The 13,557-nt window shown below is 41.9% G+C and overlaps 1 protein-coding gene across 2 annotated transcripts in view; it reads left to right on the top strand.

The window, feature by feature from the left end:
* Positions 1-13,035, top strand: part of LOC126412846 (protein goliath) — a 662,532-nt gene extending 649,497 nt beyond the window's left edge. For both annotated transcript variants that reach the window (XM_050082697.1, XM_050082696.1), the window contains 3 exons: positions 2,389-2,520; positions 9,928-10,072; positions 11,380-13,035. In XM_050082697.1, coding sequence (XP_049938654.1) covers positions 2,389-2,520; positions 9,928-10,072; positions 11,380-11,609 — 507 coding nt within the window. In that variant the 3' untranslated portion in view covers positions 11,610-13,035. The remainder of the gene's footprint in view (positions 1-2,388; positions 2,521-9,927; positions 10,073-11,379) is intronic.
* The last annotated feature ends 522 nt before the right edge of the window (positions 13,036-13,557 follow it).

Here is a 13,557-nt window from a genome sequence, read left to right as displayed (position 1 = left end):
TTCAGAGGAAGGTAATGGGGCTGGGAAGGAATATGACAGCAGGGTCCAGATGGAAGAAGCTGTTGAATTTGACAACATTGGGCCAAGTACCATGTGCAGATGTCCTGATCTGTTCAATGATATGAATGTTGAAAGTGGGACAGTTCTTAGTCTGAACAATTCTGTCTGCTGTAATAAACATTTAGAGCATTAGGTTTACTTTATGTTGACAATGAGAGATTAAGTGTTCAGTTGTTATCTGTTGCATGGGCAATATTGATGAAGAGAGATGTGGCACCAGTGGTGATAACCACCTGTTCAGTACAAGTAACTGAAGCACAAATATATTATGATCCATAAAATAATTGACATTTTTATAATATGATATTGAGAAATTCTTACAACTTCCCAAGTAAGCACAGTGCCTAGTTTTAAAATTTTGGAAGGCAGTTACTAGGATGAGAAGGAGGTGGTGTAGATTGCAGCATACTGTTCTGAGGGCCAGAGACTTTATGATTTGTTTTTTAATCTTTGTGACCAATGCAGGTGAATCTTTCTGGAAGACTGTGTAGGTTGGTATCTCAGAAAGCAACCTTATAATTGCCAATACAGTAGCAACTTCACTGCTGGAAGAATTATGATACTCATTAGATTTCAACAAATTAATGACTTGTTGAATGATATGCGACCTGTAGGAGAATATGTCTGATGTATATTGTAGAAGTTTCTGAAGGAAGGTGGAGATACAAAGCTAGATGTTGGAAATTATTGGGAAGCCCATAATGGATGACTCCACCAAAGAGGTGAGATGGAGGGTGACACAGTTTCAGACAATGCTCAGACTATGAATTATATATTAAAGGTCTGTGAACGCAATTACCTTGTTAAATTTAGAATGGAGCTGAATGTGAAGCCTATACACACTGCTGACAAATCATCAGAGACAAATGACTCTGAAGGGCGATCTGTAACTGCACTGGGGTTGTTTTGTTGCTCTTCTAGAATTCCTTCAATCTAAATGACAGAGGAAGTTTGAATCCAGCAGTTCTCATGAGGAGGACTATTTCACATTTAAAATATTTCATCTGTAATTCAGATTAAGAGCACTGCCCTATTATTTCCATAATAATTTGAAAATGATGCTATTCAGTGGTGCTCGGCCAATAGAAAAAACATATAAATTAGACAGAGGAGATTAATCTGTAAGATGTTTGCAAGAAGTGTATAAATCAAAGATTTAGTGGTAGGAAGGTGACTATTGTACTTGGAATCAAAAACCCAGTTGGTGAAAGGAAAGTCTGTTTTCATAAATATCTGCTTATTATGGCAAGAATATGCATCTTTGGAGTTATGAGGGATAACACATAACAAAGGCAGCAAGATAGACAGTCTCAATAAAACCACTAAGAAACCAAACACTTTTCCTATTTCACTGCTTTCTTATGATGTCTTTTCACAAATAAATTGCTTGTTTTATTAAGGCAATTCTTGGTAGTGTAGTGAGGTGTGGACCACTGAGTTTGACTGGCTTAGATACAGCACCTGCAGCAGATGGATGGTGTCAGTCAGTTGGTGGTCCAGGTTGGGATGGCAGGCAAGGAGACCCAGTGTCAGAGCTTTCACCAATGCAGCACAGTGGCAAACTTGCTAGTTTCGCATCATTTGGCTCCACACAGCTTCATGAGGCACGCTTCTACTCTCCTAACTGTGACTGCAATGGGCCAGCATGTGACTCCAGTGACTGATAATGGTGGCCCAGGGATGGGCGCATAACTGGTGACTTGGAGACACCGGCAGATGCTGATGGACCCCAGAGGTCAGAGCTGAGAGGTCATTAGCTCGACTCCCAGTCCATCCAGGCTGTGGCTGGACCCTGGCAGGATCCTGATGAAATGCCAGATGGGTGTTGGCAGTATCACGGTAGAAGCAAATACGAAGTGAATGCAGATTCAAACCCGGCATTGTCAACATGCCCATCCTGGCTAGATAGCCAGCTTTTATGTAAGAAAAGGGAAGTCCTGCTGCAATTGAGGTCACATATGTGGCCTACCAAGTGCTGTTGAAATGTCTTGAAATGCCGGTTGTTGCCCCAGCATCTTGGGTGTGGTTGCAGAGCTGCTGGCATGGCGAAAGAGCTCGTGGGTGTTGGGAAATGTTCACATTTTGGTATGACTTGTGCCCATGCGGCTACAGTAGCATACAATCTTCTTCTTATACATAGAGCAGCCCTTTTGCTACAGGGCACAGCAAGCAGTGTATAATGTTAGCACAGTCACTTGTTCAACAGCATCATGTCAGCAGTTGTGTCTCTGATACTTATTTCATTATCCATAATAAATAATGTTATTTTTCATAGTTTGTGTGTTCAGAACAATAATAACTATAATGCCTCACCAAATAAAATTGCAGTTTACAGGAAGCCAAGAGAGCATACTGCACATGGAAATTGAGGAAGTGGTGGGTCTCGGAGCATCAAGTGGTCATGACAATGACATTGAGAGCCTCAACGGTTCACCACAGCTGAGACCAGCAAATCGCACTGTAAGTTTACATCACAAATAACTTTCTCATACATACAAAAATTTTGTGTGTTTTATGTAATGTCCACAGTACAAAATGGATTTGAAGTTTCCTAAAAACAAGACAAAGCAATGTGTGAATGACCCACATTGACAGTTCTTTGTATGAATTATCTATGACTTGCTGCATGGGTCATATATGATATGGATATAATAGAGGGAAACATTCCACTTGGGAAAAATATATCTAAAAACAAAGATGATGTGACTTACCAAACGAAAGCGCTGGCACGTTGATAGACACACAAACAAACACAAACATACACACAAAATTCTAGCTTTCGCAACCAATGGTTGCCTTGTGAGGAAAGAGGGAAGGAGAGGGAAAGACGAAAGGATTTGGGTTTTAAGGGAGAGGGTAAGGAGTCATTCCACTCCTGGGAGCGGAAAGACTTACCTTAGGGGGAAAAAAGGACGGGTATACACTCGCGCACACACACACATATCCATCCACACATATAAAGACACAAGCAGACAAATACAGAGGCAAAGAGTTTGGGCAGAGATGTCAGTCGAGGCGGAAGTGCAGAGGCAAAGATGTTGTTGAATGACAGGTGAGGTATGAGTGGCGGCAACTTCCCGTTATCCACCAGGCCTCAATCTCCGCTAATTTCAAGTTGCTGCCACTCATACCTCACCTGTCATTCAACAACATCTTTGCCCCTGCACTTCTGCCTCGACTGACATCTCTGCCCAAAGTCTTTGTCTTTAAATATGTCTGCTTGTGTCTGTATATGTGTGGATGAATATGTGTGTGTGTGCGAGTGTATACCCGTCCTTTTTTCACCCTAAGGTAAGTCTTTCCGCTCCCGGGATTGGAATGACTCCTTACCCTCTCCCTTACAACCCACATCCTTTCGTCTTTCCCTCTCCTTCTCTCTTTCCTGACGAGGCAACTGTTGGTTGCGAAAGCTAGAATTTTGTGTGTATGTTTGTGTTTGTTTGTGTGTCTATCGACGTGCCAACACTTTCGTTTGGTAAGTCACATCGTGGGAAAAATATATCTAAAAACAAAGATGATGTGACTTACCAAACAAAAGCGCTGGCACGTCAATAGACACACAAACATACACACAAAATTCAAGCTTTCACAACAAACTGTTGCCTCATCAGGAAAGAGGGAAGGAGAGGGAAAGACGAAAGGATGTGGGTTTTAAGGGAGAGGGTAAGGAGTCATTCCAAATCCGGGAGCGGAAAGACTTACCTTAGGAGGAAAAATGGGCGGGTGTAAAATCGCGCGTGCGCCCCCCCCCCCCCCCCCCCCCCCCCCCCCCCACACACACACACACACACACATATATCCATCCACACATATACAGACACAAGCAGACATATTTAAAGACAAAGAGTTTGGGCAGAGATGTCAGTCGAGGTGGAAGTGCAGAGGCAAAGATGTTGTTGAATGACAGGTGAGGTATGGTGGCGGCAACTTGAAATTAGCGGAGATTGAGGCCTGGTGGATAACGGGAAGAGAGGATATATTGAAGAGCAAGTTCCCATCTCCGGAGTTCGGATAGGTTGGTGTTAGTGGGAAGTATCCAGATGACCCGGATGGTGTAACACTGTGCCAAGATGTGCTGGCCGTGCACCAAGGCATGTTTAGCCACAGGGTGATCCTCATTACCAACAAACACTTTCTGCCTGTGTCCATTCATGCGAATGGACAGTTTGTTGCTGGTCATTCCCACATAGAATGCGTCACAGTGTAGGCAGGTCAGTTGGTAAATCACGTGGGTGCTTTCACACGTGGCTCTGCCTTTGATCGTGTACACCCTCCGGGTTACAGGACTGGAGTAGGTGGTGGTGGGAGGGTGCATGGGACAGGTTTTACACCGGGGGCGGTTACAAGGGTAGGAGCCAGAGAGTAGGGAAGGTGGTTTGGGGATTTCATAGGGATGAACTAAGAGGTTACGAAGGTTAGGTGGACGGCGGAAAGACACTCTTGGTGGAGTGGGGAGGATTTCATGAAGGATGGATCTCATTTCAGGGCAGGATTTGAGGAAGTCGTATTCCTGCTGGAGAGCCACATTCAGAGTCTGATCCAGTCCCGGAAAGTATCCTGTCACAAGTGGGGCACTTTTGTGTTTCTTCTGTGGGAGGTTCTGGGTTTGAGAGGATGAGGAAGTGGCTCTGGTTATTTGCTTCTGTACCAGGTCGGGAGGGTAGTTGCGGGATGCGAAAGCTGTTGTTAGGTTGCTGGTGTAATGGTTCAGGGATTCCGGACTGGAGCAGATTCGTTTGCCACGAAGACCTAGGCTGTAGGGAAGGGACCGTTTGATGTGGAATGGGTGGCAGCTGTCATAATGGAGGTACTGTTGCTTGTTGGTGGGTTTGATGTGGACGGACGTGTGAAGCTGGCCATTGGACAGGTGGAGGTCAACATCAAGGAAAGTGGCATGGGATTTGGAGTAGGACCGGGTGAAACTGATGGAACCAAAGGAGTTGAGGTTGGAGAGGAAATTCTGGAGTTCTTCTTCACTGTGAGTCCAGATCATGAAGATGTCATCAATAAATCTGTACCAAACTTTGGGTTGGCAGGCTTGGGTAACCAAGAAGGCTTCCTCTAGGCGACCCATGAATAGGTTGGCATACGAAGGGGCCATCCTGGTACCCATGGCTGTTCCCTTTAATTGTTGGTATGTCTGGCCTTCAAAAGTGAAGAAGTTGTGGGTCAGGATGAAGCTGGCTAAGGTAATGAGGAAAGAGGTTTTAGGTAGGGTGGCAGGTGATCGGTGTGAAAGGAAGTGCTCCATCACAGCGAGGCCCTGGACGTGCGGGATATTTGTGTATAAGGAAGTGGCATCAATGGTTACAAGGATGGTTTCCGGGGGTAACGGATTGGGTAAGGATTTCAGGGTTCGAGAAAGTGGTTGGTGTCTTTGATGAAGGATGGGAGACCGCATGTAATTTGGTTGAAGGTGTTGATCTACGTAGGCATAGATACGTTCTGTGGGGGCTTGGTAACCAGCTACAATGGGGCGGCCAGGATGATTGGGTTTGTGAATTTTTCTACCTTCTTCCTAAAATTCACAAACCCAATCATCCCGGCCGCCCCATTGTAGCTGGTTACCAAGCCCCCACAGAACGTATCTCTGCCTACGTAGATCAACACCTTCAACCCATTACATGCGGTCTCCCATCCTTCATCAAAGACACCAACCACTTTCTCAAACGCCTGGAATCCCTACCCAATCCGTTACCCCCGGAAACCATCCTTGTAACCATTGATGCCACTTCCTTATACACAAATATCCCACACGTCCAGGGCCTCGCTGCGATGGAGCACTTCCTTTTACGCCGATCACCTGCCACCCTAACTCAAACCTCTTTCCTCATTACCTTAGCCAGCTTCATCCTGACCCACAACTTCTTCACTTTTGAAGGCCAGACATACCAACAATTAAAGGGAACAGCCATGGGTACCAGGATGGCCCCCTCGTACGCCAACCTATTCATGGGTCGCCTAGAGGAAGCCTTCTTGGTTACCCAAGCCTGCCAACCCAAAGTTTGGTACAGATTTATTGATGACATCTTCATGATCTGGACTCACAGTGAAGAAGAACTCCAGAATTTCCTCTCCAACCTCAACTCCTTTGGTTCCATCAGTTTCACCTGGTCCTACTCCAAATCCCATGCCACTTTCCTTGATGTTGACCTCCACCTGTCCAATGGCCAGCTTTACACATCCGTCCACATCAAACCCACCAACAAGCAACAGTACCTCCATTATGACAGCTGCCACCCATTCCACATCAAACGGTCCCTTCCCTACAGCCTAGGTCTTCGTGGCAAACGAATCTGCTCCAGTCCGGAATCCCTGAACCATTACACCATCAACCTGACAACAGCTTTCACATCCCGCAACTACTCTCCCGACCTGGTACAGAAGCAAATAACCAGAGCCACTTCCTCATCCTCTCAAACCCAGAACCTCCCACAGAAGAACCACAAAAGTGCCCCACTTGTGACAGGATACTTTCCGGGACTGGATCAGACTCTGAATGTGGCTCTCCAGCAGGGATACGACTTCCTCAAATCCTGCCCTGAAATGAGATCCATCCTTCATGAAATCCTCCCCACTCCACCAAGAGTGTCTTTCCGCCGTCCACCTAACCTTCGTAACCTCTTAGTTCATCCCTATGAAATCTCCAAACCACCTTCCCTACCCTCTGGCTCCTACCCTTGTAACCGCCCCCGGTGTAAAACCTGTCCCATGCACCCTCCTACCACCACCTACTCCAGTCCTGTAACCCGGAGGGTGTACACGATCAAAGGCAGAGCCACGTGTGAAAGCACCCACGTGATTTACCAACTGACCTGCCTACACTGTGACGCATTCTATGTGGGAATGACCAGCAACAAGCTATCCATTCGCATGGATGGACACAGGCAGACAGTGTTTGTTGGTAATGAGGATCACCCTGTGGCTAAACATGCCTTGGTGCACGGCCAGCACATCTTGGCACAGTGTTACACCATCCGGGTCATCTGGATACTTCCCACTAACACCAACCTATCCGAACTCCGGAGATGGGAACTTGCTCTTCAATATATCCTCTCTTCCCGTTATCCACCAGGCCTCAATCTCCGCTAATTTCAAGTTACCGCCACTCATACCTCACCTGTCATTCAACAACATCTTTGCCTCTGCACTTCTGCCTCGACTGACATCTCTGCCCAAACTCTTTGTCTTTAAATATGTCTGCTTCTGTCTGTATATGTGTGGATGGATATGTGTGTGTGCGTGTGCACGCGCGAGTGTACACCCGTCCATTTTTCCCCCTAAGGTAAGTCTTTCCACTCCCGGGATTGGAATGACTCCTTGCCCTCTCCCTTAAAACCCACATCCCTTCGTCTTTCCCTCTCCTTCCCTCTTTCCTGATGAGGCAACAGTTTGTTGCGAAAGCTTGAATTTTGTGTGTATGTTTGTGTGTCTATTGACGTGCCAGCGCTTTTGTTTGGTAAGTCACATCATCTTGGTTTTTTTTAATATATATATATATATATATATATATATATATATATATATATATATATATATATATATATATATATAAAACTTGTGAAATGTAGAACATAAACTAAAGTTACAATCAAAACAATTATGTATTTGAATAGGTAATAACATCATAACAGAAATCACTATTACTGGAGCATAGGTGATACAGCATGAAACCTTCAAGGATTGTTGAATGAGGATGTGTGAGTCTAAAGGTAGAGACATGAAATGGAGAATCCAAGGTCAGAGGATGATAGGAGAAGTATAAAAGGATGAGGAGGAAGAAAGAAAGTAAACGGGATAATAGAAAAATAGTTGTATACAGAACACAGGTACATATTAAACAGTCAGTTCACTTACAAGATATTTGAGAACACTGGTGTTTGGATGATGTAGCCATTACATGTGTTGTAAAATAAACACTCACATAACACAAAGATTATTTTTAATCTAAATACTGTGTGTACTGCTGATTTAGATACATTCCAAAAAACATATTGCGATGTAGATTATGAATGTGAGACTTGAACCTTAATTCCACGTTCAGTAGGCCAGTGAAATGATCTGGTCACAATCTAGCTGTCCCCACAAACACCACTTCAGTCTAAACCTAAAGTAACTCATTGTTATGCTGGGGCAGATATTTAAATTTCTCAGTGTTGTTTGGTGGTCAATGCTTCAACTTTCAGTGATAAGTGATTCCATTAGCTATTCATGAAGTATTGGAGCTGCAGAAGCCACCAATGTTCATTGTTAATGTCCACATCCTGTGTAGTGAATGTCATGTTCATGGAATGTCAGCACGCAGTCAAGAAATAGTTAATGTTATACACTGAGGTGAGACCTCCTAATATTGTGTTGTACCTCCTTTTGCCTGGTGTAGTGCAGAAACTGAAAATGGCACGACCTCAACACGTCATCAGAAGTCCCCTGCAGAAATATTGAGCCACGTTGTGTCTATAGCCATTCATAATTGTGAAAGTGTTACCAGTGCAGGATTTTGTGCACAAACTGACCTCTTAATTATGTCCCATAAACTTTTGATGGGATTCATGTTGAGTGAATTGGGTGGCCAAACAATTCCTCAAACTGTCCAGAATGTTCTTCAAACCAACTGTGAACAATTGTGGCCCAGTGACATGGCAGTGTGTGGATCATGGAATATTGAATTTGCTAATGATTTCCAAAATGGAATGTCCCATATACCGAGCTCCAACTACCATACTACATTCAAAGTCCGTTAACTCCAATTGTGTGGCCATAATCTGATCAGAAACATTTTCATGTGAATCACCCGAATACAAATGTCAGCTCTGCCACAGTGGTACTCTTTTGTTTTGTACCTTGTGCACAAGATACTACTGCTATCTGTCTATGTGCGTATTGCTATCCCAAGACTTTTGTCACCTCAGTGTAAAGTCAAGAAATCTTTACTGGATTCTGCTTCTCTTATCTGTCAAAGCTTGAACTAACTAGCTCACTAATATGTGTTCAATTTAAAATAATGATACTTTTAAAGCTTTGTGATAGTTACACAAATATGAACCACTAGATCCTACTTGAAGAATCTGATGCAAAACATTGTTACTTGGAAATATGCTTTGTGTTATGTACATGCAACTATTGCTGGGCTAAGAAAAAGTGGTTAGTTTAGAAGTCCAGTAAAGCCAGTAAAAATTGGAAATTGGTGTAAAGAGAAACTGACTTTAAGAAAATGGAGTCTTGGGATAGCAATATGCACATAGACAGATAGCAGTTGTATCTTGTACACAAGGTACAAAAGGGTACCACTATGGCAGAGCTGACATTTGTTCTCAGGTGATTCACATGAAAAGGTTTCTGATCCGATTATGGCCACACAATTGGAGTTAACGGACTTTGAATGTAGTATGGTAGTTGGAGCTAGGTATATGGGACATTACATTTTGGAAATCATTAGCGAATTCAATATTCCGTGATCCAAAATGTCAGAAGAGTGGCAATAATACCAAATTTCAGGCATTGCCTCTCGCCATAGACAACACAGTGGCTGATGACTTTCATTTAATGACCAAGGGCAACAGTTTTTGCATATCTTTCAGTCAAAATTTTGTTATGCTAGATTAGATAGATCCATGATCATAAGATCCTCAAGTTTGAAGAACATCATGTAAAAACAAATATATAAAACACACACACACACACACACACACACACACACACACACAAAAATGATGGTCCGCAACTCCACTATTTCTTTGTATGTATAAAATAGCAAGGCAGAAAATATAGTTCACCAAAAATGCACTAGATAAATAGGTGGAATAACTTCCGAGTCATTCATAATTTTTCTTCTCTTACTAAAGCCTATATATTTGTTCTTACTTTTAGATGTCAGCCCCACCTTCACCAAACCTGGGCAGCCACAGCAGTGGGGCATCATCACCAACTGAACTCAGCCCTGCTCTGAGTGTGGGGCCTCGGTTTGCTTCTTCCAGCCGTGGAAGTGGTGTGCCTGTTCGTGCCTCACGCCCAGGTATGCTGTGCACGACAAAACATAATCTGTGTCTTGCCACAAACTCTTTCCTGGCCATAAATTGTTGTGATTACAATGCACAGGGTTAATCTAATAAATATTGAGAGTGAAAGTAACCCCATTCTAGTAGCATTCAGCACCATTTGAAAGGCTTTTAAAACATTCCTTTGACACAAGTGTTGTTTTAGTGTAGATTTGTACCATATGGAAATGCCATAAAATATTGCATGTTGATGACCTCTCAGTTGCTATTGATGCTTATATTTTAAATATTTTATAAAATTTCTTGTATTATTTTTAGCAAAAATACCGTTTTTCTCCTGTGTGTGTAAACTATGAAGTGCTTCCATTCAAGTACTTACTCAGTTAACAACATATTTTGTTAGTCTTAAAACTGTTAACGTAATATATTATATAATATTTGTGAAACTTTCCCAAAATATATTCGGAAAGCCATCACAAAACTTGTACCAACCACATCATATCACTAAATTTATCCTATGCCTCATTGTAGCTATGAACATAAAAAGTGGAAAGAGGACCGATGATATAGTACACTATACTATTAGAGGTGGAGGAAAAAGTTTGCTTGGATGTGAATGAGAGAAAGAATCAGCAATCATCTATTTAAAGGAACCATATTGAAATTTCTCTGAAGTGACTGGATGATTCCAGCGAAAACCTAAATCTGATGGTGAAGTATAGATTTGAGAGCTGCTCTTCCTAAATGAGAGCCCATGCAATTAATGTAAATGTGTGGTGTCTGTTCTTTCAGACCTTTAATTGATTCACCTCAATGGGCAATGAATCCACCATCTTCAGAGCCAATTATGTTCGACCTCCTGTGGGAATCTCAAAGTAGCAACCATGGAGGACACAGCTGGGGACTGCAGATAGGTGGCGACACTAGGTGGGAATGCGGGTGGGCCAGGAAGTGTGCCAAGATCGTCTGCACAATAGCGATAAACGCTGTGTCTGGGTGCTGCAGTGGTTAACGTATCTGCCTAGTAAGCAAGTGATCCAAGATTTGGATCCTAGTCCGTCACAGATTTTCATTCATCACTACTGATTCTGTATAATGTCCCAGTACAGCTGACAGCAATAGTTTGTACCCTTCCCTTTCCTTCCCTTCGTCCCCCCTCCCCCCTTCTGTCTTCAATTTACATAATATGTATAACTGCTGCTGATTCTGTGAGGTATCTGCTCTGTTCCATTCATATAAATTACACTTCATTCTCTTTGTTTCCTACAATTCCTCCCAAAGAAAAAGAAAATAATGCACAAGATTTCTCTTTCTTTGTCTGCAGTTGGGGGAGCAGTGCCAAGAGACCAGGTGTGCAGCAACTGCGGATCTGGCCTGGCAAAGCCACTCGCTACTGACTGTGGTACCAATACAAGTGTGACATCTGTCAACATAGACTCCTGTATTATGAATGTGTGCGACACTCCTGAGACTGATGATGTGGATGGTACTCAGCTGGATAACACATTGGACAGCAGGACAAGCCCACACCACTCCAGTGCCACACACAAGTGAAGACAACCAGCAACTGTGAAGAACTGACTATTTAGCACATTGCTGACTCCTTTCAACCTTTACCCAGTATTTATTTTTTGTGAAATGAAAGACTACTTACTTTAATCTAAGTTCAATGAACTTGTTAGGCACCTATAAAGAATTTGCGTATTTTCAAATACTCATTGTATAAAGAAACACACACTGTAAATTTATGACTCAAAACTTAATCGAGTAAGTGATGGGTCTGTGTTACAGTTTCATGATTTTCTCATGAGAATAAACTCAATAAACTGTGAGAATATTTAAACTAATGAATATTGTTGAAATCCAGATGCCATAAAAGAAGACACATGAGTGTTTCTTCACATATTCATAATCTACTTGTTATAGTTTCTGTGTTAGAATGCCAATAAAAAAAGTCTCATGAATATTTCTCATATTGTTGTGTCATGCATGTATGGCAATATCAGTCACTAGTTTGTGTTTTGAGCATCTTTTTTTAGTCTTTTATGACAGCCATCTTTAATTTATTACTGTGAGCCTTTGTTGTGTTTTTATTTTTATTAACACAGACAGTTTAGCACATCTTTTAGAGTTGCTGAACACCGTGTATTATTTCTCACAGTCATCACCGGTAATGTAGGAAACAAAGTGTGTAAGAAGGTGTTCTTAGATTTATGGCTGCATACTTTCACTTAATATGTGTGATAATTTAGAAAGCAATTTGCTTTCAGTATTCACAAAACAGTAAACAGTTGTTAGTTTCTGAAATCTGATATACACACTGCAAGATGACATGACAAGAACTGGAGAATATTTCACTGTGTTAACATGTGAAAACTTCAGTTGCAACAGCTTGTACGTTAATATAATAAATGTCGTGGATTTTTTAAACAAAACTAATAAATGTGGTTGCAATGAGTTATTTTTTTCTGTCCCTGTGAAAATGTTTGGGATATCAAATTACAGTCACTGAAATAAGAAATATGTAAATTATTTTTACAGCATGAAAAAATTTTACAATACAGTAACGAAAATCACCCACAGCACGTTTATGAAAACAATATATCTTACATGTCCTAGCTTGGGATGTGCTGACCTCACAGTCACTGTAGCTGTGATCTACAGAGGTGAATACTCTCACCATATACCCTGCTGTTCCTCATATATGTACTTACCTTGACAGTGAACTTTTTTTGTTATTCGCAAATATGTTAATGTAAGATAACCTTAGGATAATAATTGTATATATGTTTTAGTTGAGTGCAGCAGATTTCATTATTTAAACAAATGGATCTCACTTGTTTGTACTTAGTCTGAATGTACTAGAAGATGTGTCCTTTTTTAAAACCCTTACAAAATAGTAAAACTGACATTTTTATCCATACTGTACCTTTCACATCCCATGAAAAATGTAAAAATAAATATTATGCATTCCAGCAGACACTTTCTTGACTGCTTTTTGGTGATAATCTATTTTTGAAGTGAAAGATCCCAACCCCCTTTTTCCAATCTTATGAATGTAAATAAAATAAAAGAGAAGGCAAAACACACACACACACACACACACACACACACACACACACACACACACACACACACACAAATTTGTTGTACAGTTCTTGAAATCAAGAAGAATTTTAAGTCGCAGTGAACAAGTCAAAGATCTCAATAGCAAAGGAATTAAGTATCATACAGGACTTCTTTTGCTTAATGATTGTTTACCACTAGTGATGACTCTATGTATGTGTCATTAATCTCTGCCCAAACTCTTTGCCTTTAAATATGTCTACTTGTGTCTGATACGTGTGGATGGATATGTGTGTGTGTGCGCGAGTGTATACCTGTCCTTTTTTCCCCCTAAGGTAAGTCTTTCTGCTCCCGGGATTGGAATGACTCCTTACCGTCTCCCTAGAAACCACATCCTTTCGTGGTTCTGGGAAAGTTTTCTGAGCCCTCCCCATTT

Source organism: Schistocerca serialis, chromosome 7, assembly GCF_023864345.2.
Source record: "Schistocerca serialis cubense isolate TAMUIC-IGC-003099 chromosome 7, iqSchSeri2.2, whole genome shotgun sequence".
Taxonomy (NCBI): domain Eukaryota; kingdom Metazoa; phylum Arthropoda; class Insecta; order Orthoptera; family Acrididae; genus Schistocerca; species Schistocerca serialis.
This window is presented reverse-complemented; position numbering and strand designations above follow the sequence as displayed.